Source organism: Periophthalmus magnuspinnatus, chromosome 20 (assembly GCF_009829125.3).
Source record: "Periophthalmus magnuspinnatus isolate fPerMag1 chromosome 20, fPerMag1.2.pri, whole genome shotgun sequence".
NCBI classification, from domain to species: domain Eukaryota; kingdom Metazoa; phylum Chordata; class Actinopteri; order Gobiiformes; family Gobiidae; genus Periophthalmus; species Periophthalmus magnuspinnatus.
The window spans coordinates 7,323,320-7,346,254 of record NC_047145.1 but is presented as its reverse complement, the minus strand read 5'-3'; the positions used below and the strand labels follow the sequence as shown (position 1 = coordinate 7,346,254).

Here is a 22,935-nt window from a genome sequence, read left to right as displayed (position 1 = left end):
AAGAGAGAGAGAGGAGGAGGGAGAGAGAGAGAGTGGGAAAGAGCGAGAGGGGAGGAGGAAGAGAGAGAGAGAGAGGGGAAGAGAGAGGACACAGAGCAGGGGAGAGAGGAATAGAAGGGGGCAGGAGAGAGAGGAGAGAGAGAGGGAGTGAGGGAGTTAGAGAGAGAGGGGGGGTGGCAAAGGATAGAAAAGGGAGAGAGAAGGAGAAATAGAGGGGAGCGTGAGGGAAAAAAGAGAGAGAGAGCAGAAAGGGAGGGACAGTGAGAGAGAGAGACAGGGAGAGAGAAAAAGAGATAAACCCACACACACAGAGAAAGAGAGAGAGGGAGATAGGAGGAGAGAAAGTGTGTAAGAGAAAGCGAAAGAGGGAGGGAGCATCAAGTGTGCAGGCCACCACACAGAAGAGAAGAGGAGACAAGGAGCTAGGAGACATGAGGAGTAGTGAGGGGACAGGGACAGGCTGAGACAGTGGACAGAGGATATTGTGGGACAGAGGACAGTCCAGGACCATGGCGGAGGGGACCACAAAGAAACAGGGCATCAAAAAGTGCCGCAGCGCCACCTTCAGTATAGACGGGTTCAGCTTCACCATCGGTAAGTCACCTTATATATGTATAACTAAAATCACTTTTTATTATGTAACTACATTTTAAAGTGACAGGTTTTTTTTTACATGTTTTTAATTATGACTTGGTTTAGCGGGATAGTACCTGTGGTCAGTATTTACCATAGGTTTTACATCAGTTAAGTGACAGTTTGTGGAAAGTAGTTGAAACAAAAAGTACAAATATACAGGAAGTAGCTCTGTCATCAATACAATACAAAGCACTAAACTTTCATTTAACAAAATAAAGGTGTTGTTATTCATTTTTATAAGTTTAATCTTAACTATTGTGTGATTTAGACTGGTTAGGACCTTGTTAACATTATGGTTGCCAGGTAACAGTCATGCAATGGCCTCTACTTATTTCATAACTGCTGTTTGTGTCCAACCAGGAAGTGAAATAAATTAAAAAAAAAATTAAAAAATGAGGATTTTTAGTGAAATCTTAAATCTGATATGTTAACTGTGTTTTAATGAAATGAAGAGTGTCAGTTTTGTTCAGGGCAACATTGAACAAGAATACTAAATGCAGATAACTAACTTGAATCAGATAATTGCGTTGAAGTCAAAGCTGCAGTGTGTAACTTTTTGGGTGATGGAACTGCCACCTGCTTGTTTCCATGGAAGCGTTGTAGCTTTGCCCGGATTATTATAACTTATCAACGTTTATGGAGATAGCAGGTGATGATGCTAAGGCAAGTAGGTAAGATCTGTGGAGAGGTGTCCCTGCCCACAGTAAGATAAGGCAATAAGACCTATAATTTATTAAAAGCAGGATCCAGTTTAATGTCGTTTCCTCATCAAAAACATACCTGGAGATTTGTTTTGTTTCATTCACACATGTTTAACACAGAAATCCTGCATATTTCTTTAAAAAAAAAACACATTGTGATGTCATGCGGTAATACAGGAAGTGCTCTACTGTGTATTTAAACTCCACACACCGTCACTAGAATCATTTGGATAATTTCAGCCTAGGAATTGCCAATCTCTACTGAACAAAAAACTAAAGGCAGCAGTTAACTAGAAACCTACCATTTCATGACATCACAAGGTGGAACAGAGCCTTTTGAGCTTTGCAGATGTAAACAGACTAATAATAAATGGTCAGTCAAACATATGTGAATGAAAAAAAAAAAACACAACTCCAGGTCTTTTTTGGAGAAGGTAACAATATTATAGATAACATGGCTAAAAGCTCACAGGAGTCAATTTTGAGTAATATAGGACCTTTAATGCCATATTGTGGAACATTCCAGAGCTTGAGAAAATCTAAAAATCAATATTCAAAGTGGCTGATAATTGAACTTGTGATACTAAATCTGGATGAAAATTTCAAACTTCATTTCAATATTAAGGAAGAGACTCAATGCTCAAAACTGACTCAGTGCTCAAAACTGATTTCTGATACAACTCAAGATCATTCTAAAGCTATTCAGGAAAGATTCATTTCTGCTCAAATGAGTATCTAGTATCTAGTTTCAATACTAGTTTTAGCATTGATTAGTTCTTAGTAATTCAGATTTTCTATTCTTTTGATTCTTTACACTGACAAAAACACACAAAAGTATGAATCTGATCCACATCTGAAACAGTGCTGCATTTCTGTTGCCTAAAACAGATGCAGCGATCCAGTCTCTTGCCTTTCCAATGTCCAAGGCCACAGTATAAGAGCCCTCAGCTAAAGTTACATAATACTCATTGTACTACTCCTACTTCAGCTCCACAAGTACTACACGCTCTGCAGATACCCTCAGTACACACGCTTCGTACCCCTGTCTGTCCCATGCCTCCCCGACCAGCAGACAAAGCCTCCTCCGAAGCCTCTGTACAAACCAGTGTATGGAGGATGTGTCTGGTTACCATGGCGACCGCAGGGGCTCCGTCAACAACACGGCCTTCAGTCTGTACTTTCTGATGTACTTTTACCCCACAGCTGAATATTTAAAATGCATATGTCAGGTTTTCATGTTCATTTTTTCCTAATTATGGCTTGGTTTGGTGGGATAGTACCTGTGGTAAATATTTATCATAGTTTTACATCAGTTAAGTGGCAGTTTGTGGAAAATAACTGAAGAGAAAAGTACAAAAATATCCCTCTACATATGTCATCAATGTACAAAATTCCACCGAAAATGCAAAGACTATTTAAGTACATTTTTCTGGCACATTAAACATGGACTTAACAAAATAAAGGTGCTGTAATTCAATTGTATTAGTCTAATCATATATACTGTGCAAGTTTGACATGTTTTAGCCCTTCAATATTATGGTTGCTAGGTAATAGTTATAGATTTACCTGTAACTATGGCTGTGTCCGAAAATCAACCCTAGCCCCTAACCTCTTCTTTAGTTTATTCAATAGTGCACTCATTCACAGAGCGATTCAGACACGCAGCTCGCTACAGTCGGGTCACGAGACTCTGGCATCTGGATAAAAAAAATTGAAACTGGATTGGCAAACACAAGTTTTTATGGACTAAAAGTAACCATACCAGTTTTTGTCAAGCTGGATCTCACATAAACAGACTCGAGTTTACATTTTTTTTGTCTGAGATGTGGAAATTATCGCTCTTTTAACAGCTTGACCTAAGATAAGCAGCTAACGCAAGCAACTTCACACAGCAACTGTTTATTTAAGAGTGCGATAAACCTGCGCTTCTGTCTTGTTGTGTCCAGTTAAATCTTAAATATAAGCATATTACCTATATTTTAATGAAATGAGTAGTTTAACCTCTTAACCTTAGTCAAATGCACTTTCACCTAATCAAGTTAAAGATGCACTACATAACATTGCTTTGCCTGTAATGTTAGATCTTGCATTTGCTTCTGAATATGAGCAGAATAGCTATACCCGCACAAGTAGTTTGGCATTAGTCATTACACCCCATCCTATCCTCACGTCTGCTGCACGCATTTTGTCATAACAGCAGAGACTCCAGGTAAAGTCTGAAGTCAGATTTTAGGGATTTAGTGTGAAACCAAAAGTCCAGAGAATGAATGTAAATAAGTCAATGATCAGGTGTGAATCAGCCCTTACGCTCTGTCTCTTTTTTCTCCTTATGTCTTGGCTCAGTCCTTCTCACGTTTGCTCCTTCACAACACACTGGGCCAGTCTGACCATGGTCTGGGGCATTCAGACCTGGACCAAAGAGAACTATAAAGTGCTAAAGTCCTTGGTGCTGCAAATCCACTTACTATTTTGTCATTACAATATTGCAAATCACATACCTGAACCACCGCCATCACAGAAGCAATACTTTAGGACAAGGTTGTCCAAACTTTTCCCATTAAGGGCCACATAACAAAACACAGACAAAGCTAAGGGCCAACTGAGGGCCATAGACTGGTCACGAATACAGTGAATACTCCAAATCTGTGTTATTATTACAAGTTAGACTGAATCACTAGACCTTTATTCATGCTTACATCCTCAGTAGGACACATTAAATATTTGATATGGGCTTGTTAAAGTACATTTTCAGAGATGTAAGTAAAAAGTACTGTTTAAAATAATATGGGCCAATTCACCTGGAAGCTTGAGGGCCTAGAAAAATTGGTCTGAGGGTGTCTTTGACTGCATGATTTGGCATGACCTTTTTACTAATATTATAACCTTAAGTGTCTTCAGCACCATGGACAGCACCACAGTCACCTGCACTCCTTTATACCAGCCATCCCAAAGTCTGCAGTGCTATGGGGCCCCTAAAGCGGTATATTTAAACACACTATATATTAATGAAGCTGATTTCAAACAAGTTTTCATATAGGCTTGTAGTATAGATTTTACCAAAACAACTGGAGGATATAGGGACGTTTCCTGGTTTGAAGTGATAGACATACAGCTCTATAACAGAAACGATTAATAAATAAAATAGTTTAGATATCAGTCATACCCTAAATTTCTTCTAGATGAGGATTAAATTCTCATGTTTTTTTTTTTAGCACCAAGCCTCACACATTGCGGCAGCAGTGCACTCAGCCCCCACCTGCCTGTGTGTGAGTGTGTTGTGTCACATTCAGCTCAGTGTTAGTATGATGTCATAATGAACACTATATGTCCCTGTATACTAGTTTGCTACATACAGCCCCTAAGCACCAGGGCTTTGAACGCACCTGTATCTGTGTGTGTGAGCGGGTATTAATCCCAGCGTAGGGACTTGACTCTGTACACACACTCACATAGGTCCCCATGACGTAAATCCTTTATTATTAGATCAATAACATGTTCAAGTTCAAGTAAGTTAAAGGTCCTATGTTACACAGAACAGGTTAATTAGGCTGTCTGCATCTCCAAAGCTTAAAATGCTCTTGTATGATGTCGTTTAATGGAAGTTTTAAAGTTACCAGCCAATTTTAACCTCAATTGAACTGATTTACTCTTCAATATTTAAGTTGTTTCTTTTAGCTTTGAATATTTTTGTTTTACAGCACAGTACAGTTGAGATTAGCAAGAGAAAGTCTCTAATAGTGTCTCTAATATCTGTTGGCGCACTAAGGAGTGAACCTGTTTCATTGAGGCTTAAACAAAATTAGGCAATTTTGGGGCTGTTTTGATTGGTTCATACACATTTGAGGTTTGAGTGTTTAGAAAATTTTCACTTACGCCCTATCTCCGCCTACTGCTCTGTACTCACTTGTGATTGTTCAAAAGATTCAGACTCTGAGTCAGACATGTAGGGTTCAAAAATGTCACAGCCATTTTTCAACAATAAAAAAGTACATTAAAATCCACTGCTTGCTACAGTGTGCTTTTGTTATGAAGAAGTGAACCTGGTCATATTACTAAGACATTTTAGATTGAAGTTTATATGCCAGGTTTTAGTACTTGAGTTCAATAAAACATACTTAACATCATTATACTTAAGATTTTACAAAAAAGGCCAAATTTGATGATGATGATTAACAACAACAACAACAACAACAACAACAATAATACATATATTTTTATTTATTTTATTTTTTTTCTGGTGAAGTTTATAATTTTACTTTCTGGTTGGGCACTGACAGCAGATGTAGAGGTAATTCCTGGTCCATTACCTAGCAACCATAATGTTAACAAGGGTCAGAAAGGACTAAATTATACAATAATTATGTTTAGAAATAAAAATATATGACAACACAATTAATTTCTTTAATCAATGCCTTCCTTGTGTGTAAACTGTCTCTGCATTTTGGGTGGGCGCTACTTTCTGTATTTTTGTAGGCTACCTTTTTTTCCACTTCCACTAACTGATGTTAAACTATTACTAGACCACCAAACCAAGTCACTTGTTAATATTTACTGGTTACAATGAACTAAATATAAAATAATGCTCTCTGAAGTATGTAGTTTAATACTAAGTACCCACCAAAGATACAATACAATATACCATCTTTAACGTTAGGGTAAGGCTCCAAGAAATGAATGCGATGTCCCCAAGAAGCATGGAAACATAACGTGTGTGTGTGTGAGTGTTTACTGAGCATTGCTATGGAAACGCGGTGATGTGCAGTGATGGTACAGCTGCTTCAGTGAGGCCAGAGCTCAGGGACTCATTAGCACTAATGCACTCAGCGCTTAAACGACGCAGGCGTGGTTTGAAGAGCAGTAAATTAGTAAAAAGTAAATAAAACCCACAAAATGTATCAGCAATAACATATGATATGACACGTCCAAAAAGCAGAAATGTGTGAAGACAAAATCATTTTCAATTTCAATTTCAAATTTCATAAACATGACCTAACTGTGTCCCCAGATATGATATAAATGTGTTCAAATATAAATTTACTGATAACAGTTCTAATGCTGATTTATTCTTAATTACAAAAAACATTGGACAAAGTTGTTTATGTTATAATTTTGGTGTTTTGGTTTTCAAGATGATTATCCAAACAGCCTCACATAAGTCTCTCACATTTGGGTTGCCAGTTTCAAAGCTGAAGTCCAGTTGGTTTAAATCTAAAATCCCTCTCTCTGATCTGAATCGTCATTACCTAAACCCCAGCACCTGCAGTCAATCATTACTCAGTGCATGAATTCTGGATGTTCTGAGGTTTCACATGAGGCCCGTCCATGTACTGAGAATGAGTAGGTTTAGACTCTGGCAACACAGATTCAGTTGTAATTGTAATGTCTTGTTTTAGAGTGCAGGCTACATACTCTCCAATAAGATATAATCCCCCATTACTCATCTTAATTCCTGAATGTTTGAACTGCACTTTTTCATAAATATTTACTTGCTGCACACAAACTAGCCACAACACTGGTTTGAATGCATACCCATAATGCTTTGGGAGCCGCTATACAATAAAGATAACCATAACCCAGGTGTTTTGTTTTGCAGTGGCCAATGAGACGAGGACAGGAAAGCCCCGCCCCCTGGCCCGTCTGGCACGTGAGTCACTTCTCTGCTTTGACTGGATTTCATTCCATTCAAATCCACCTCCTCTTTTCCTTCCTTCAAACTATTTTCAAGTTACTGTTGTTCAAATGTAGTGTAGTAGTGCACTTAAGGAAATGTAGTAGTAGGGGTAGAGAGGTAGAGAAGCAGAGGAGCAGTGGAGAGGAGTGATCACGTGAGGTCAGTATGGAGTAGAGTGCTCAGGCTTTAAGTGGACACAACCCACTCCAAATGTAACTTTCTTGGATCTTAAAGGTGCACAGTGTAACTTTTATGCTGGTGGGTCCGCTGCCTGCTTGATTCCATGGAGATTAATGTTCCTAGAATTTAACATTTTATCTTGATAGATAAGATTAATTGCTTTAATAGAATTTGCATAGTGGATAGAATACTCCCTACAATAGAATCATAGGCAGCATGGGGCCCTGGTGTTTTTATTTGGCTATTGTATCATAAATCAGAATATGAAGATTAATAACAGATCAAATTAGGCACCTTCTTTCCCCAAGATCTCTCCCACTAGCATTAGCAACAGGTTTGATTGGCAGCATTGCTAAACCAGCCCATTTGCCCATGTATAAAAATTATCTATATAATACAGGATCATTAAACACATTTGTGAGGGATAAATGGAGCGTGAGGTTTTGAGGAGAAATATTTCTGTTTATTCCATTGCCTAAGTGTTGCAGTGCGTATGTTGTGCAGGCTCGCGCTCGCAGAATGCCCTGTGCTCTGGGGGCTCTCCGGGGGCCACTCTGGGGGGTCCTGACCTCCGGCCCTTGGTGCTGGATCAGCGCAGTGCGGCTGAGATCCTGGCAGAAGAGCTCCCCTCACCCGAAGCTCCTGATGCCATGGAAAGGACGGCTGTCAGGTCTGAACCAATACTGCTCTGAAGTTTGATTCTGTTGGTCTGAACCTATGATAATAATGACATTTAAAATATATATTGAAGTTCCTCTGTTAGAGAACTTTGCTTTGCAGTAACAAGTTTGTGGGAAGGCAAATAGATGAGACTTTAAAGGCAGAACTAGTTTATTTTAAACAGTTTGCAGTGGTCCAGAGTTATTCTTCACTTATCTTATGCATTCAGAACATTCTAATTATTCACTGTGATGAGTTTATAAGCAATTTCCACAATTTTCAGAGACCAGAGCAGAGTTTTACTGTGAAAATAAAGCCAACAACAAACAGAATGCTAACAATGCACTTCGTGATTATCGGACAATAAACCAATTTATAATTAGATGCAGACAGCACACAGTGGTCTTATTTTGACCTCAAGAACTGTTTATACGATGTATCTGTACTGAGGCAAGACAGATTTTGCTCAAATACATGGAAAGAAATCAGGTACATTGCCTTTAAGATTAACTAAGTCTAAATGATTGGGAAGAAGTAACAAATTTAAATCTGACTCCCCAACACTAATTTATATTTTATTTGCTCCCTTTCATGAGAGACAGGTATTAATATCCTATTACTTATTCTTTGGACCACTGTGTTTTTGGATATAACATAGCCTCCTGAGGCTTCCTGAGTGCTGGTCTACTGTGTTGCAGGCTGCGGTGTCTCGTGAAGCAGCTGGAGAGAGGAGAAGCTTCTGTAGTGGACCTCAAGAAGAACCTGGTGTTTGCTGCCTCTGTGCTGGAGTCTCTGTATGTGGAGGAGACCAGGCAAGGAACACACACACGCACGCACACACACGCACACGCACGCACACACAAACACCCACACACCCACACACACGCACACACACACAGAGTTATGAGTGTAAATTCAAAAAGCGTTAACATCACCCCAGAAAAATAATATATGGACAGTGAATGAACAGTTATCTAAGTTAAGCTGCCTTTATTCCATAAAGGTGATATATGGTGTTTTGTGTGTGTCCATAGGCGTCTCATGGACCTAGAGGATGAGTTCAGTGATATTCACTCAGACTGCGTCCCCTCTGAGGTGAGGGATTGGCTGGCCTCTACCTTCACCAGGCAGAGGACCCTCCTGAGACGCTCCGACGACAAACCTCGATTCAGGGCCATCGTCCACGCAGTGCAGGCCAGCATCTTTGTGGAGAGGTACAAATACAAGGATCTGGAACAGTGGGGTGTTAGGGAATTTAGGCTGGGTGATTCTTGTGCTAAATTGTTTTAACAGGCTAGCCTTTTGCATTATTTAGGCTCTTGGATTTAAATTCTCTGAGTGGATCCGGGAGTGCTGCGTGTATGGCTGAAACAGTTGTGTAGGTTCTAATACAGTGCTTGTTTGTAGAATGTACCGCCGCACCTCCAACCAGGCCGGCCTCTGCTACCCCTCCACTGTCATCTCTGTGCTCAAGGTACTCTCACACTCATGTAATAATAATGGCTTACACTTGTAATGCACTTTACAGGCTTACAGATTTCCTGTTAATTCAGATAGGACTATAGGCTTTGCTACTCGGCTCCAAAATGCACCTCACAACCAATCAGAAAGCTTTGCGACGCACCAACTGATTCAAAACAGCTTGGAACAGGCTGTCACCCAAATGTGCATATGACCCTAATGGGATTTATGTGTTTAATGTTCGACTAAATAGATAAAACCAGGCTTAATTTAACAAACTACATTCCTGACGTTCTCTAAATACTCTAACTACTAAATATTTTGCTCATATGGATCCACACAAATGAGAAGATTTAGAGTGGCTTTATTACACTTCACATATGTATGGTTCTCTCTGTGGTCTTTTTGGTCTTTAGTCTTTTGGTATTTAACAAAATTACAGAAAAAATTATTTAATATTTTGATTTCTGAGTAACATTGAAAGTGGCAAAAGCTGACATGCCGTGTGGTCGCAGATCCAAACATGTGCCGTGGTCACCACCCCAGCACAGCCTGCGAAATTCATCTCTTTGTTTTCTAGCACAAGGGGCATGGTTTCGTATTCCTAACCAAAAGGAGGTTCAAATATTACCAAGGAAAAATTGCTAGATTACTCAAACATGCATAATATAAAAGGAAGCTTATAACATGGTACAAAGGTCAAACCTGATTCAGCATAATACCCCCTCTTTAAACAGACACAAACAGCCTGTGTGTGTCTGACTGTTACCATGTGTGCAGAACATGGACATGTGGTCATTTGATGTATTCGCTCTGAACGATGCCAGTGGAGACCACGCCCTCAAGTTTGTCTTCTACGAGCTGCTTTCCCGTTACGACCTCATCAATCGCTTTAAGGTACACACCCACAACTTCATCAGCCGCTTTAAGGTATCAAAGGAACTGTATGTATGATTTAGATATTAAATTTCTTAAACATGTCGTATCTGTTAGAAAGACGAATGAGCCTCACATTTGGTTTGCCAGTTTCAATGCTGAAATCCAGTTGATATAAAACTAAAATGTCTCTCTCTGATCTGAATTGTCACTACCTAAACCCCAGCACCTGCAGTCAATTATTAATCAGTTCAGTTGTGATTGTAAAAGTACATTTTTTTAACAGTAAGTACAGGCAACATTTAAAAAAAAATATTATCCAGACCTTTGAAAAAATGAAGAGTTTAATAACAAAAACATATCTCTATTAATTTGTTTGGTTTTTTTTTGAGTTATCAGCAATGACAGTACTGTGTAGTGGATTTTATCAAGAAGGGATGGAATTATATTTTGTTAGCAGTAAAATTGATTTGGCTTTTGAAAATATTACTGCAAGTAAACTATAAGCCTGTGATGCACATATCTGTTTTATAAATGAACTCTTCAAATAGACTTGAAAAAAGGAGAATTATTATAACAACAAATCCGTTAGCACCCTCACCTCAACTTTGCTTGTTATTCCCGTGAGTCAGTTGGTTTCCCATAGATGCTCCAGTTTCCACCTGAGAAGTTTCCTCAGGTCAAAGTATAGGAAAATATAGTCTAGCCACCTTAACATATATTGTTGTTGAAAAGAGCAGGCTGATTTAGGAGAAGTCCTCAATAAAACCTGAACGTAATTGTTTCAAATCCTCCAGGTCTGTGGCTTGTTCTCTTGCAGATTCCCATCTCGTCTCTGCTGTCCTTCTTGGACCTGCTGGAGGAGGGCTACAGCAAACACAAGAACCCCTACCACAACCTGATGCACGCGGCCGACGTCACGCAGACCATCCACTACCTGCTGCTCCAGACTGGCATAGTGGTACGTAGATGAGACAACACTACTACAAACAACACAACTCCAAAACATACAACCCACAAGTAACAATGCTCTTATTTAAAAGTACTGTACCTGCCTGAAATGTGAAAAACAGAACTAAACTGTGGTCCAAAGTTATTCCTCAGTTCCCTTATTACCTGCATTCCAAACATATTAATTACTCACCAAGATGAGTTTACAAGAGATTTTCACAACTTTCAGAGACCAGAGTGGAGTTTTGCTGTGAGGTTAAAGCTACAACTTGCATGCTAGCAATGCACTTCCTGCTAATCAGACAATAAAACCTTTATAATTAGATGCAGACCACACACATCAGATTTACTTTGACCCTAAGAGCTGGTTATACAATATGTCTGTTCTGGGGTAAGACAATGTTTACTTAGACACATGGAAAAAATTGGACACAAGGGCCTTAAGTACAGGTTTTTACTCAATCCATGGGCAAAAAGATGGTCTGATTGGGGAGGAGGATTTGAACTACCAACTTTCAAGACTACTTTGCAAATGTCTCTTTTTTGTACTTGTCATACATGTCTCCTCAGAGAAGTTATTGCTTTGCCTTGAATGTTCCACACTATGACATTAAACTTAAAAAAAAAAACCTGATACTACAGGCCAGGTTACAGGTCAGATCTGTGGAGGGTGACACTATAGTAAGAATTCATGTTTTTCCAGATCATTTAAACAATGAAAACACACTAACTGAATAAATGCAAGATATTTAACATTAGACATCAGATTAATGCCATACCATGGAACATTCTAGGCAAAGTAATGGAGACATATTATACAGTACAGGGGGTATTATTAAGTTGATTTTGTATTTTTAGCTTTCAACCATGTTATAATGTTGTCCCTGCATCAAAAATACACCTTAATAGGTTTTTGATGTCATCCATGCATGTTTGAGTATTTTAGTGATCTCTCCCAGGCCCTATAGAACTGTCCTTACAATTAGCTGGAAGATTCTGTGCAATGTGCAGCCCAGAAGCCTATGTCATCCATGCTCCCACACGACAATTCTCCATAAATATACAACATCATACAAAACTGTGCAAAGTTGATGCAATGTGCAGTAATTTCATTAGCAGGATGGGCATTGATTGAGTTGTTATAGCACTGTGAAGGGAGAGAGAAAGGGAAGTGGGGACAAAAACATAGACTGTATCTATAAATGCTAACGTTATTATTATTATTATTATTATTATTATTATTATTATTATTATTATTATTATTATTATTATTATTATTATTATTATTATTACTTTCAGCAGCTTTGCTCCCGATTGGTCGGAGCTCCAAATATGGAACTTGGCTCCATGTGTAATGGACTGACACATGGTGTGTTTGCGTGTATGTTTGAGTGAATTGCTCTGAGAATGCTGCAAATGAATTGCCCTCTGGGATAAATAAAGTTTTCTGAATCTGAATCTGAATCAAATTCGCCACTATAACCGTGAGCCTCCATTGACTTTATTTGGCTGGAGCCCAATGCTATGGGTGACGTCACACTCCCTTAATCCACTCCTTTATAAATCTATGGCCAAAAACAAAGTTAAACTTATACAACGCGGCAAATATAACATAATATGGTGATTTAAATATGTTATGTGTCATGTTTCCTCTATAATCCTCTATAATGCTGCTAAGTATAATTGTGTTCTTCACAGCACTGGCTGACTGAGTTGGAGACTTTTGCCATTATATTTGCTGCAGCGATCCACGACTACGAACACACAGGCACCACCAACAACTTCCACGTTCAGACCAGGTGAATTATCACATTTCTTTATATTTTATTGGAGGTATATCTCATGGAAGCACATTCACACCAGTAAATAACAAAATGAATAAGTAAATTAAATAATAATAAAAACATACTTTATAATTATCTTGATGATTGACTGTGAATGTAACTGTGAGAGAAAATCCCTGTTATGTACAGTATTTGAGGCACTAGAATATTGTGTTTACTAATGACTAATTTAGACCTAAATACTGTTGCCTGACTCATCCCTGATTCAAACATATTTTAATAAACATGTAAGCAAGCAGATGTTCAACACACAAAATGATGGAACAACATTCCTGTTTCCTGCACTCCACTTTCTTGAAGACCTACTATTTGAATTTGATGTTGCATAGTCCTAAATATTTATTTGTTGATTCTGGAGTTCCACAAGTTAGTGTAGAGCTGATACATTGAGCGGACATAGGTTGTGTGTGATGACATGTATCCCCATTGTGCCCAATAATTAACAACTGACTGCATGGATTAATGCTACGAGAAATTGTCCTATCCTCTCTCCCAACAGTTAAAATTCTTAATTATGAGAAATACTTCCTGGTTGGGATGAGCAAAGTAATCTGATTCTGAGTAATCTGATGAATTGACACTTCCTGATTTTTTCCTAGGTCAGACACTGCTATGCTCTACAACGACCGCGCTGTTCAGGAGAACCACCACATCAGCGCTGCATACCGCCTCCTGCAGGCTGAAGACGAGCACAACATCCTGTGCAACCTGTCCAAAGAAGACTGGAGGTGCAGACACATCTGACAGACCACACTGTTCAGTCTTTCATTTACTCAATATGGTTTCTATTAATCTCAGTTCATTCGAGTTCATTTGAGTTGCCGTAATGTGTCTTAAAGAGCCTTTTCCTGATTTCAAACCATTAGTCAGGAACATTAAAGGTCCTATATTACTCAAAATGTACTCTTATGACCTTCAAAGGTCCCATATTATACTATTTTCTGATTTATGTTATAATGTTGTTCCCTCATCACAAACAAACCTGGGAAATCTCTGGTGAACAAAATGTAAAAAGTAGCTAATATCTTGAAATCTACAACTACATGACATCATAAGGTGATCAAGATCATTTTGAGCTTTGGGGATATAGACAGACTAATGATAAAGGGTTAGGCAAACATGTATGAATGAAACAAAGCATAACTCTAGATATGTTTTTAAGGAGCTAACATGGAGTAAAGCTCAAACAAGTCAGTTTTGTATAATATAGAACCTTTAAACTATGGATATGTTTTTCAGGAGATAACAACATTATAGCAGAGTTGTGTTTTGTTTCATTCACACATGTTTGAATAATCCTTTATTATTAGCCTATCTTCGAAGCTCAAAACTACTTTTACTTTTTGTTCAGTAGAGATTGAAAATTCCAGGGCTGAAATCATCCAAATGATTCGGAAAGGGTATAGAGTTTCAAAACACAGTGGAGCACTTCCTGTATTACCACCACGACATCACAAGCTGGAATAGAGTGCTTTCTGTTTGATAGAACAATCATGTTTGAATGAAACAGCACAACTCCAAGTGTGTTTTTGATGAAGAAACATTATAACATAAATGAGAAAATATAGGCCCTTTTGGTCGGGCTCACTTAGTCCTCTCTGTCCTCTCTCTTTGATATTGCACCATGACAGAGAATCAAGTATCTAGTATCAGTTTCCCATGATTGTTTGGGGTTTTCACAGTGGTTAGTTTGTGTTACTGAGTGTTTGGTGGTTGCTGTGGTGGTACTTGGCTGTGTCTCTGAGCGTTTGTTGGTTGTACAGAGAGCTGAGGTCCCTGGTGGTGGAGATGGTGCTGGCCACAGATATGTCCTGTCACTTCCAGCAGATCAAGACCATGAAGGGCCTGCTGCAGCTGCCCGACACGTGAGTACCACCCTGGGTTTATTGGGACCACTGGGGAATCCATTAAATATGAGGCATCTGCAAAACCTGACTTAAGATAAGATAATATCACAGATAAACATTTATTGTTCAAAAAGCAAAAAAACAAAACCCAATAGTGGCATCATAATATTTGTGAAATATTAGCTAACACCATATGGATTTAGTAGTTTGCAATGATGATACATAAGAATCACAACACTTAAATGTCAGTTAAAGTGACCCTCTTAACTCTTTTCATATGTATAATCATGGTCCAGAATAGACAAGCCCAAGGCCTTGTCTCTGCTGCTGCACACGGCCGACATCAGTCATCCTGCTAAACGCTGGGACCTGCACCACCGCTGGACCTCCTCCCTGCTCGAGGAGTTCTTCAGACAGGTACATGTCACCAGTTTGACCCTGCAGTTTATAACCTCACTGTGGTGTACAGTGGTTAAAGTGTTAACAGAAGTAAATGTCAGCTCACTTCTCAGAGCAGTGGCACACAGCAGTTTGCTGATGCCACCTTTAATCTTTGACCTGAACTTGTGTATCTCAGGGGGACAAAGAGGCCGAGCTCGGGCTGCCCTTCTCTCCTCTGTGCGACCGCAAGTCCACCATGGTGGCTCAGTCTCAGATCGGTAACTGCTGAAAATCAAATGTTATTTTACTCCTGTACACAGTATATATTTAGTTATTATTAACTTATTGGTATTTTCAAAATGTTTCTTACTTAATTATCTTTTATCATATAGTAATGATGTTTTACACTCTGTTGGTGGTTTGCTCATGTGCTAAATTTATTCACATTAAACGATCTTCCTCAGTAAAGTGAGATGAGGCTGCTGTGCTTTGTGTGCAGGTTTTATCGAGTTCATCGTGGAGCCCACCTTCACTGTGCTCACAGACATGATCGAGAAGATTGTCAGTCCTCTGATGGAGGAAACTGCCCGCTCCGGGGCCAGGGGCTGGCGCCACTCCAGGTACCACACACACCACAGGTACCTGACACAGGTACCAGCCATGGGTAGCAGCCACAGGTACCACACATCACAACTTTGTTTGCACCAGCCACTGGTACCACACATTGAGGTTGGCTGTAGCTATAGACAAGGGTGGGCATTGCCTACCTAAATTGATGTCTTGGCCACCCATTAAACACCATGATGCTAAATAAACCATCCTCTCCTGTGTTGTGTGTGTTGTCAGTCTGAACAGTGTGAGTGGCAGTGATGTAAAGAGCCTGCGCAGCACAGCGTCTGAGGGCGGTGTCCCTGTGGCCTCCGTGGACTTCAAGAGCTTCAGGGTCGTGTGGAACCAGGAGATTCAGCACAACTGTGACACATGGAAGAGCCAGGCCTCCATAGGTACTCACCATACACACCAAGTCATCTATGACTAAATTATACATAAACATGTATGATAATTCTCCATGATTTTAAATCAAAGATTATACCACAGATGTGGAGGACAATTCCAGAAAGAAGAGCAAAGTGGACCCTGAGGATCTGGAGGATAGACTGCTAAAGGCCAATCCTCAGAAGACAGAGGACACTGTGAAGATGAAAAAGGAGACAGTGGACAAGACTGTGCCTGTGACAAGACCAGTCCCCACTCAGAGACAGAAGCAGTCAGCTGAAAAATCACATGACTCCAGCAGCCAATCGGAAAAAATCCCTCCAGTACCTAATGGTGAGGACAAAGACAGAGTAAGGTTTGGGTGAAATCTCTGCATTGGTCATCTTTAGAAAATGCCACACTAGCCACCACGGAAATACTTGTCTAGCCTGTCTATAATCAAATAGAAGTACTGTGAGTGATCAATGCTCACTGGTCTCTGCCATCTCTGACTGAGTTGCTCTTGTACATGTCGTTCCAGGAGAGTCCCACCCGCGGCCCATAGTCTACTACTACAAGCGGCCGAGTTACTGCGTGCGTGCATACCAGGTGGTGCACTCCAAGATGAGCGACATGAGACCTATTGATGCCCGAGGGAAGGCCCGCAGACTGCAGAGGATCTCCCTGCGCCGCCGCAAGTGACCACACCTCTGCCCCGACACCCTGCCCCTAACCTCAATATGCCCTTTACCCTGATACCCTGCCTCTTACTCCTACTCCGGGCCCCTTATCCAGATTCCCAGCCCTGATACCTTAACCACTTCTCTCAATACCCTTTATCCTTACATCCGGCCCCTTACCTCGATATACCAAGCCTATTACCCCAATAAACACAATATCACACCACAATATCCCGCTACCCAGCCCCCCACAGTATTACCCAGGACATTGGAAACTTAAGTCCATAATGTTCAACTTTTTGTGCATTATTCTAATATGCTGCAATATATTAAGATTAATCCCGCAGTTGTCCAGGTCTGATTCATAGTAAAAGCCAAAAATCGACAGGTTTAACTTCAGCTTTTATAGATCAAACCTGGACGACTGAGGTATTGCACAGACATAAAAGCCAAAAGTTAAATCTGTCAACTGGACAAAAAGTTGTAGGAGTGAAGACATTTTGCTGCTCATCCAAGCTGCTTCTTCAGTTCTGGGGGCAATATATTAATGCTATTTTTTATTTAAGGCTTACTTTACACAATATTGTACATATATAACTTGCATTTATTCTACTCCTTTGAATAAAGCTTCATAAGCATGTTTTAATATTATGGCCATATAAGGCTTTATTTGATATGACAGAGTATACTACAAACATGAGAAGAGAGTAGTAAAGACATTCAGCAAACTGCATATGTGCCGCTGCTCTACCATGAAGCCATTCAGCCGCACAGAATCATGTGTCCTTATGAGGTAATGAAATGTGTCTGTATTTATTTTAACAAAGTTCTGTTCTGATTGTCTTCTCTGAGAGCACTGTGGATTTGTATATGATTGAAATAAACATTAGGGGTTCCACAGGGATCAGTTCTGGTACCGTTCAACTTCTGGTGTAATATTAACATGCATCTTTGAAGAATGAATAATAAAAACAAAAGTCTACAGATGCAGCTCTCCCCAGCATCTTACTGAACAACACAACATACTTATTCATAATTAGTTGCATATTTATTAAAAATATATCTCATTTTAACTAAAAGTGTGAAGAGGGTTATGGATTCCTCTAGAAAAATGCAGTTTGCCCTTGTGCTGGTGGTGAGCTACTTCTGTAACCTTGCCATTTTTGAACCTGTGGCATTTTAATGTAGTACGTTCCAGTGTCTTTTCAAAAAAATAATCAATAACAATAAATAAGTGACACAAATGCAAATGCAATGTTTGTTTTTTTTCAGGATTTTTTGCAAGGAGTTAATGCAATGTTACATATACATTTACTTGCTGGTATAGGGTATGGTGTTGTGCCATAAAAGTCTGTATAGGTTGTAGGGCTAAATAAACAGTGCACATAAAAACTTTGTCAACAATACAAAACACATGTTCTAAAAAGCAGTGAAGAGTTTAATCCCCAACATCCTTCTCCTGGTCCTCTAAGTACACCGTGTTCTTCTCTGCTTTCATCTGACGCACACCTGCAAAAAAACATGTACTACTGTTAGTGCCATTAAAACGGAAACAATATATGAAAACCACTGCTCAAAGTGTACTGACAAGAAAGGGGCTGAGGTGTTTTACTCAAGGACAGACCAATAACATGCATGCATTTTATTGACACCAGAATACAGATACAGAATACAGCCATGACACCCAATACCCAATATGGGTGAAAAAGTAAAAAAAAAAAAATCAGCCATAATGCATCTGAAAATGTAATGGACACTGTGTGGGTCAAAATAAACCACAATGTACTGCATGATACAAAGGAGAGCAGGGGAACAGTGCAATGTACAGAACACATATGTAAAAAAGCCAAAATTCAGTTTAAAGGGGGGATATTATGATTAAACTATCATACACATAAGTCATTGTTTTACATCAACACAATATTGATCTAAAACCACTTACGGTAATAATGGAAACTGATATATCACTGTAGCAAGCAGCAGATTTGCTTTTACATGCTTTTATTGTTGAAAATAGCTGTGAATTTTTTGAAGCCTACATGCATGACTCTGAGGTTAGTACAGAGCAGTGGGCAGAATTAGGGGATATGTGTAAACAGAAATTTTCTATGCTCCCAAGCCTGAAATCCAGGACAATACAGGATTACGCAAACAGGCATGAATCAATCAATCAAAATACAATTTTGACTAAACAAATGATTAGGGAAGGAACACTGTTATAATATGTTTAATAGCTTATAACATTTCCCCTTTAAATGCATTGTTGACTTGTGACTATGAATGCGCCAAATAAACTGTTATGGTGTAAAGTCACTAATGTTAAGGTTAAAAATCAGGGTCAGCCATTTTACTAGTAAAGTATGAGATGTATTTTTTTTTTTTTTAAAAACACCAGCCACCAGTATCTCTTGGAATCATGAGAAAAAGCAACTACTTAGTTATTTTGAGCACTGAAACAATCAGAGCACGTCTAGGAAAAGTTTGCGGACAAAAATACAAAAAACCCCCCCCCCAAAAAAAAAAAAAAAAAGGGAGTTTCATATCTACGGTGGAGTATAAGGGTCACTTAAATTAAAAAAATTATGTGGACGCTACGAGAAAAAAATCGTAATATTACGAGAAAAAAAGTTGTAATATTATGGAAAAAAAAAGTCGTAATAGTATAAGTACTTTGAAGGGACACTGGAAGCATTTGAGTTTGTTTAGTCAGAAGAACCATACAGATTTGGAAGAAATTGCTATATCTGAACAAAATGCTCCAAATTCTTCATAACGCACTGGTCACTCATTCACACACAGCAGCCTATACTCTCATAAAAATCCAACTTTATTCTCATAATATTACGACTTTTTTTCTCGTAATATTACCACTTTTTCTGGCTTCGACTTTATTCTCGTAAAATTACGACTTTAATGTCGAAATGCTACGGCTTTATTCTCGTAGTGCCTGCATAATTTTTTTTAATTTAAGTGACCCTTATACTCCATCGCACATATGACCTGCTGACAAACAATGTACCCACTACTGAAACATGCATATTATGTTTTTTCCCCTCACTAGACTTAGTTCATTTGACCTGGTATGTGTGGTGGAGAGTTGAGCACAGGTGTGTCTTTCCGGCGAGGCTTTTTCAGAGGGTCCTCGTGGTGCAGCTCCGCGGTGAGGTTCAGATGGTCCTCATGGTGCAGCTCTGTGGTGAGGCTCAGATGGTCCTCGTGGTGCAGCTCCGTGGTGAGGCTCAGATGGTCCTCGTGGTGCAGCTCTGTGGTGAGGCTCAGATGGTCCTCCTGGTGCAGCTCCGTGGTGAGGCTTAGATGGTCCTCGTGGTGCGGCTCTGAGCTGAGGCCCTCAGTGTCCTCTTCAGTGTGCTCCTGGACTTAAACCAATACATAAACAACTGTGTTTAGTGAAACGTTTGACACAGTTCTTATTTTGGAAATGTTTATATGGCAGTACTTGATGATATTTTAGTTGAGAATGAATGGAAACTTTCTAAACAAATAAGAGTGTGCGTATAGTGAGCAGATAGAAATTCTTAAAGGTGCACTATGTAACATTCTGGTGGAGGGTTCGATACAAGCTTGTCTCCATGGAGATTGGGATTGGTTTGCTTAGAATGTTCCACATTATGGCATGAAACTGCACTATCTCTATAGATACGAGCAAGTTACAGATAAGATCTGTGGAAAGGTGAGTCCATTCACAGAAAGAATGCACGTCATTAATGAGTTTTTATCAACATCTGTAACTGAATAAATTAGAAGTTTAATGCTATATTGTAGAACACTCTAGACAAAGCAACAAAATCCCCATGAAGACAAGCAGATTCTTGGACCCTCCACTGTCAAAGTTACATATTGTAGCTTCAAAATATTCCATATTAATTTTGGATATACTTATTTGTGGAGTAGAGGTTTTCCTTGAAAAAAACATATCAAAATCGGTATTTTTAGCTTTTTTATAAACCCCCCCCCCCCCCCAAAAAAAAACAGAAACAAGGGGAGAGAGGGAGTCAGAAAAAGCAGAAGAGAAAACAGGAGAGTGAGACATAGATAGAGAGATGCAGAGACAAAGAGAGAGAAGAGAAGGGAAGGAAAGAAAGAAGAGATGGAAAGAGAGAGGGGAAAAGAAAGATGGTAAAGAGAGCAGGGGTATTGACAGCCTCAGAGAGAGTGAAGAAAAGAATAAGAGCAAATGAAAGAAAGAGAAAGAAGAGGTGAGACAGAGAAAGAGTGAGAGAGAAAAATACATAGAGAGAAAACAAAGGAGATGGACAGAGAGAAAGATGGAGAGAGAGCGAGATAGATAGACAGAGGGGCGGAGAGAGGTGGACCGAGAGAGAAAGATGAAGAGTGAGATGGAGAGAGAGTGAGATGAATACAGAGAGGGAGAGAAACAGAGAGAAAGATGGAGAGAGCTTGAGATGGACGGAGCGGGGGAGAGAAAGGCAGAGGTACTCACAGTTGTGCTCTGGCTCCAAGGTGGCCCCCACACAGCCTGTCGTCATCTCTCCTCTGGCCCTGCAGGATCACATATCACACACACACGCACACACACACACACACACACATTTTGGATTTCCATGCTTTTTGGGCACATTACATTGACTTCCATTCATTTCCTGGAGACTGACCTTAACCTTAACCATTGTCATTATTTACCTAACCTTAACCTAAACCCTAACCGTGATCTGTTTTGACCCAAATCTGAATTTTAAACCATGTCGTTGATCCAATAATAAAAGATTTACGTCATCGGGACATGATTTTTGTTCCAGTGATGTGTGTGTGTGTGTGTGTACAAATTTAGTCCCCACAATGCGATGAATATAAACTCACACACACACACATACACACACACAGATGCATCTTTCATGAGAAGGACAAAGGATCCCTCTCTCTGTCTCTATCTCTCTTCTTTCTGCCTCTCTCTCTTCTCTCTGTCACTCTCTGTCTCTGGGTTGCTTTGATTTGGAAAAGAAAGGATTATAAGCAGTTTTTCTAAACAGATAACAACATTTTAATTCAAAGATGGCCAGAATTTCAATTTTTAAACTTAAATGTGTTCTTTAGACGCTGTAATTGTTGTTCTTTCTATGCTTGGTGCCCTGGACGTTACTTGCAAAGGTAATGGCATGTCTTGCTCAAGGACACAAAAACAGTGTGCTCTTACATCCCCTTCAATTCTATAAGATATCCCAAATCTTTAGTAATTTGGTTTAATATTATGACATTATATTTTTATCATTAAATAAAGCCTACACCAAACCATCTACCCACTATCATCACATCTATCTTTTTATCTATCTGGTCCTTGTGTGAGTTTAGACTGATAAATGTAACCAAAAATGTAAGAAAATATGTGTAAAAATAAGACATCATTTCAAACTAATGAACAATTAATGAGGTTTTAATTTAGATTTCTTTGTACATTATGATACCTTTGTTGGACAGTAGTGACTCCACCTCTATAAACCACCAAACCAAACAATGTCTCTACTGTCACGTTACAAACCGTTCATCTAATCCAACAGTAAGCTACTCATCAAGAAAAAGTGTATCCAGATCTTACCTGAACCTCCGCTGTGTCCCAGTGGTCCAGGGAAGTGCTGAGCTGTGGTTATGAAGCATGTGGGCGGAGCTTATCCCTCACAGACTGTCCCCCAGACCCCCACCCCCCACTGCACACACACACACACGGCAGGGTAAACCAGGAATCGATATCTTTCAAAGCACTTTGGTCCATTTGAGAGTTTAAAGTGTAACTAAACAACAAATCAACATTTTTTTTGCTACTAAACTGAGCATATCTTGTTTTAATAGTACTACTTTAACTAGTTATTTTATTGCAAATTTAGTGTACATTTGCAGCTTTGTGGTCAAAAATAGATGTGTTCTGGCTCCGGCTTCAAGTGCTACGTGACATCACACTGCACTGCTGCGATTTCAAGTGCTACGTGACATCACACTGCACTGCTGCGATTTCAAGCGCTACGTGACATCACACTGCACTGCTGCGATTTCAAGTGCTACGTGACATCACACTGCGCTGCTGCGATTTCAAGTGCTACG

The 22,935-nt window shown here is 39.5% G+C and overlaps 2 protein-coding genes across 2 annotated transcripts; one reads left to right on the top strand and one right to left on the bottom strand.

Moving 5' to 3' along the window:
* The first annotated feature begins 496 nt into the window (after window positions 1–496).
* On the top strand, window positions 497–16,885 carry pde1ca (phosphodiesterase 1C, calmodulin-dependent a). Its single transcript, XM_055230276.1, has 17 exons — window positions 497–594; window positions 6,931–6,981; window positions 7,693–7,858; window positions 8,547–8,660; window positions 8,883–9,062; window positions 9,256–9,322; window positions 10,090–10,206; window positions 11,006–11,146; window positions 12,835–12,935; window positions 13,580–13,708; window positions 14,744–14,845; window positions 15,124–15,244; window positions 15,405–15,486; window positions 15,708–15,828; window positions 16,055–16,212; window positions 16,307–16,537; window positions 16,725–16,885. The coding sequence occupies exons 1-17, from the start codon at window positions 510–512 to the stop codon at window positions 16,883–16,885; spliced, it is 2,127 nt and encodes a 708-aa protein (XP_055086251.1). The 5' UTR covers window positions 497–509.
* A 620-nt stretch (window positions 16,886–17,505) lies between these two features.
* ppp1r17 (protein phosphatase 1 regulatory subunit 17) lies at window positions 17,506–22,487 on the bottom strand. The gene is made up of 4 exons (XM_055230322.1): window positions 22,436–22,487; window positions 21,326–21,384; window positions 19,941–20,240; window positions 17,506–18,372 (listed from the first exon to the last, which is right to left on the bottom strand). The coding sequence occupies exons 2-4, from the start codon at window positions 21,369–21,371 to the stop codon at window positions 18,302–18,304; spliced, it is 417 nt and encodes a 138-aa protein (XP_055086297.1). The 5' UTR covers window positions 21,372–21,384; window positions 22,436–22,487; the 3' UTR covers window positions 17,506–18,301.
* Between the last annotated feature and the right edge of the window lie 448 nt (window positions 22,488–22,935).

Excerpts from the sequence above, each read along its gene's own strand:
- pde1ca (XM_055230276.1), top strand. The coding sequence starts at position 510 with ATGGCGGAGGGGACCACAAAGAAACAGGGCATCAAAAAGTGCCGCAGC. Across the intron at positions 595-6,930 it reads CGGGTTCAGCTTCACCATCG|TGGCCAATGAGACGAGGACA; the intron begins GTAAGTCACCTT and ends TTTGTTTTGCAG. Across the intron at positions 13,709-14,743 it reads CTGTCCAAAGAAGACTGGAG|AGAGCTGAGGTCCCTGGTGG; the intron begins GTGCAGACACAT and ends TTGGTTGTACAG.
- ppp1r17 (XM_055230322.1), bottom strand. The coding sequence starts at position 21,371 with ATGACGACAGGCTGTGTGGGGGCCACCTTGGAGCCAGAGCACAACT. Across the intron at positions 20,241-21,325 it reads CTTGGAGCCAGAGCACAACT|TCCAGGAGCACACTGAAGAG; the intron begins GTGAGTACCTCT and ends TATTGGTTTAAG. Across the intron at positions 18,373-19,940 it reads CTCTCCACCACACATACCAG|GTGTGCGTCAGATGAAAGCA; the intron begins GTCAAATGAACT and ends GTTTTTTTGCAG.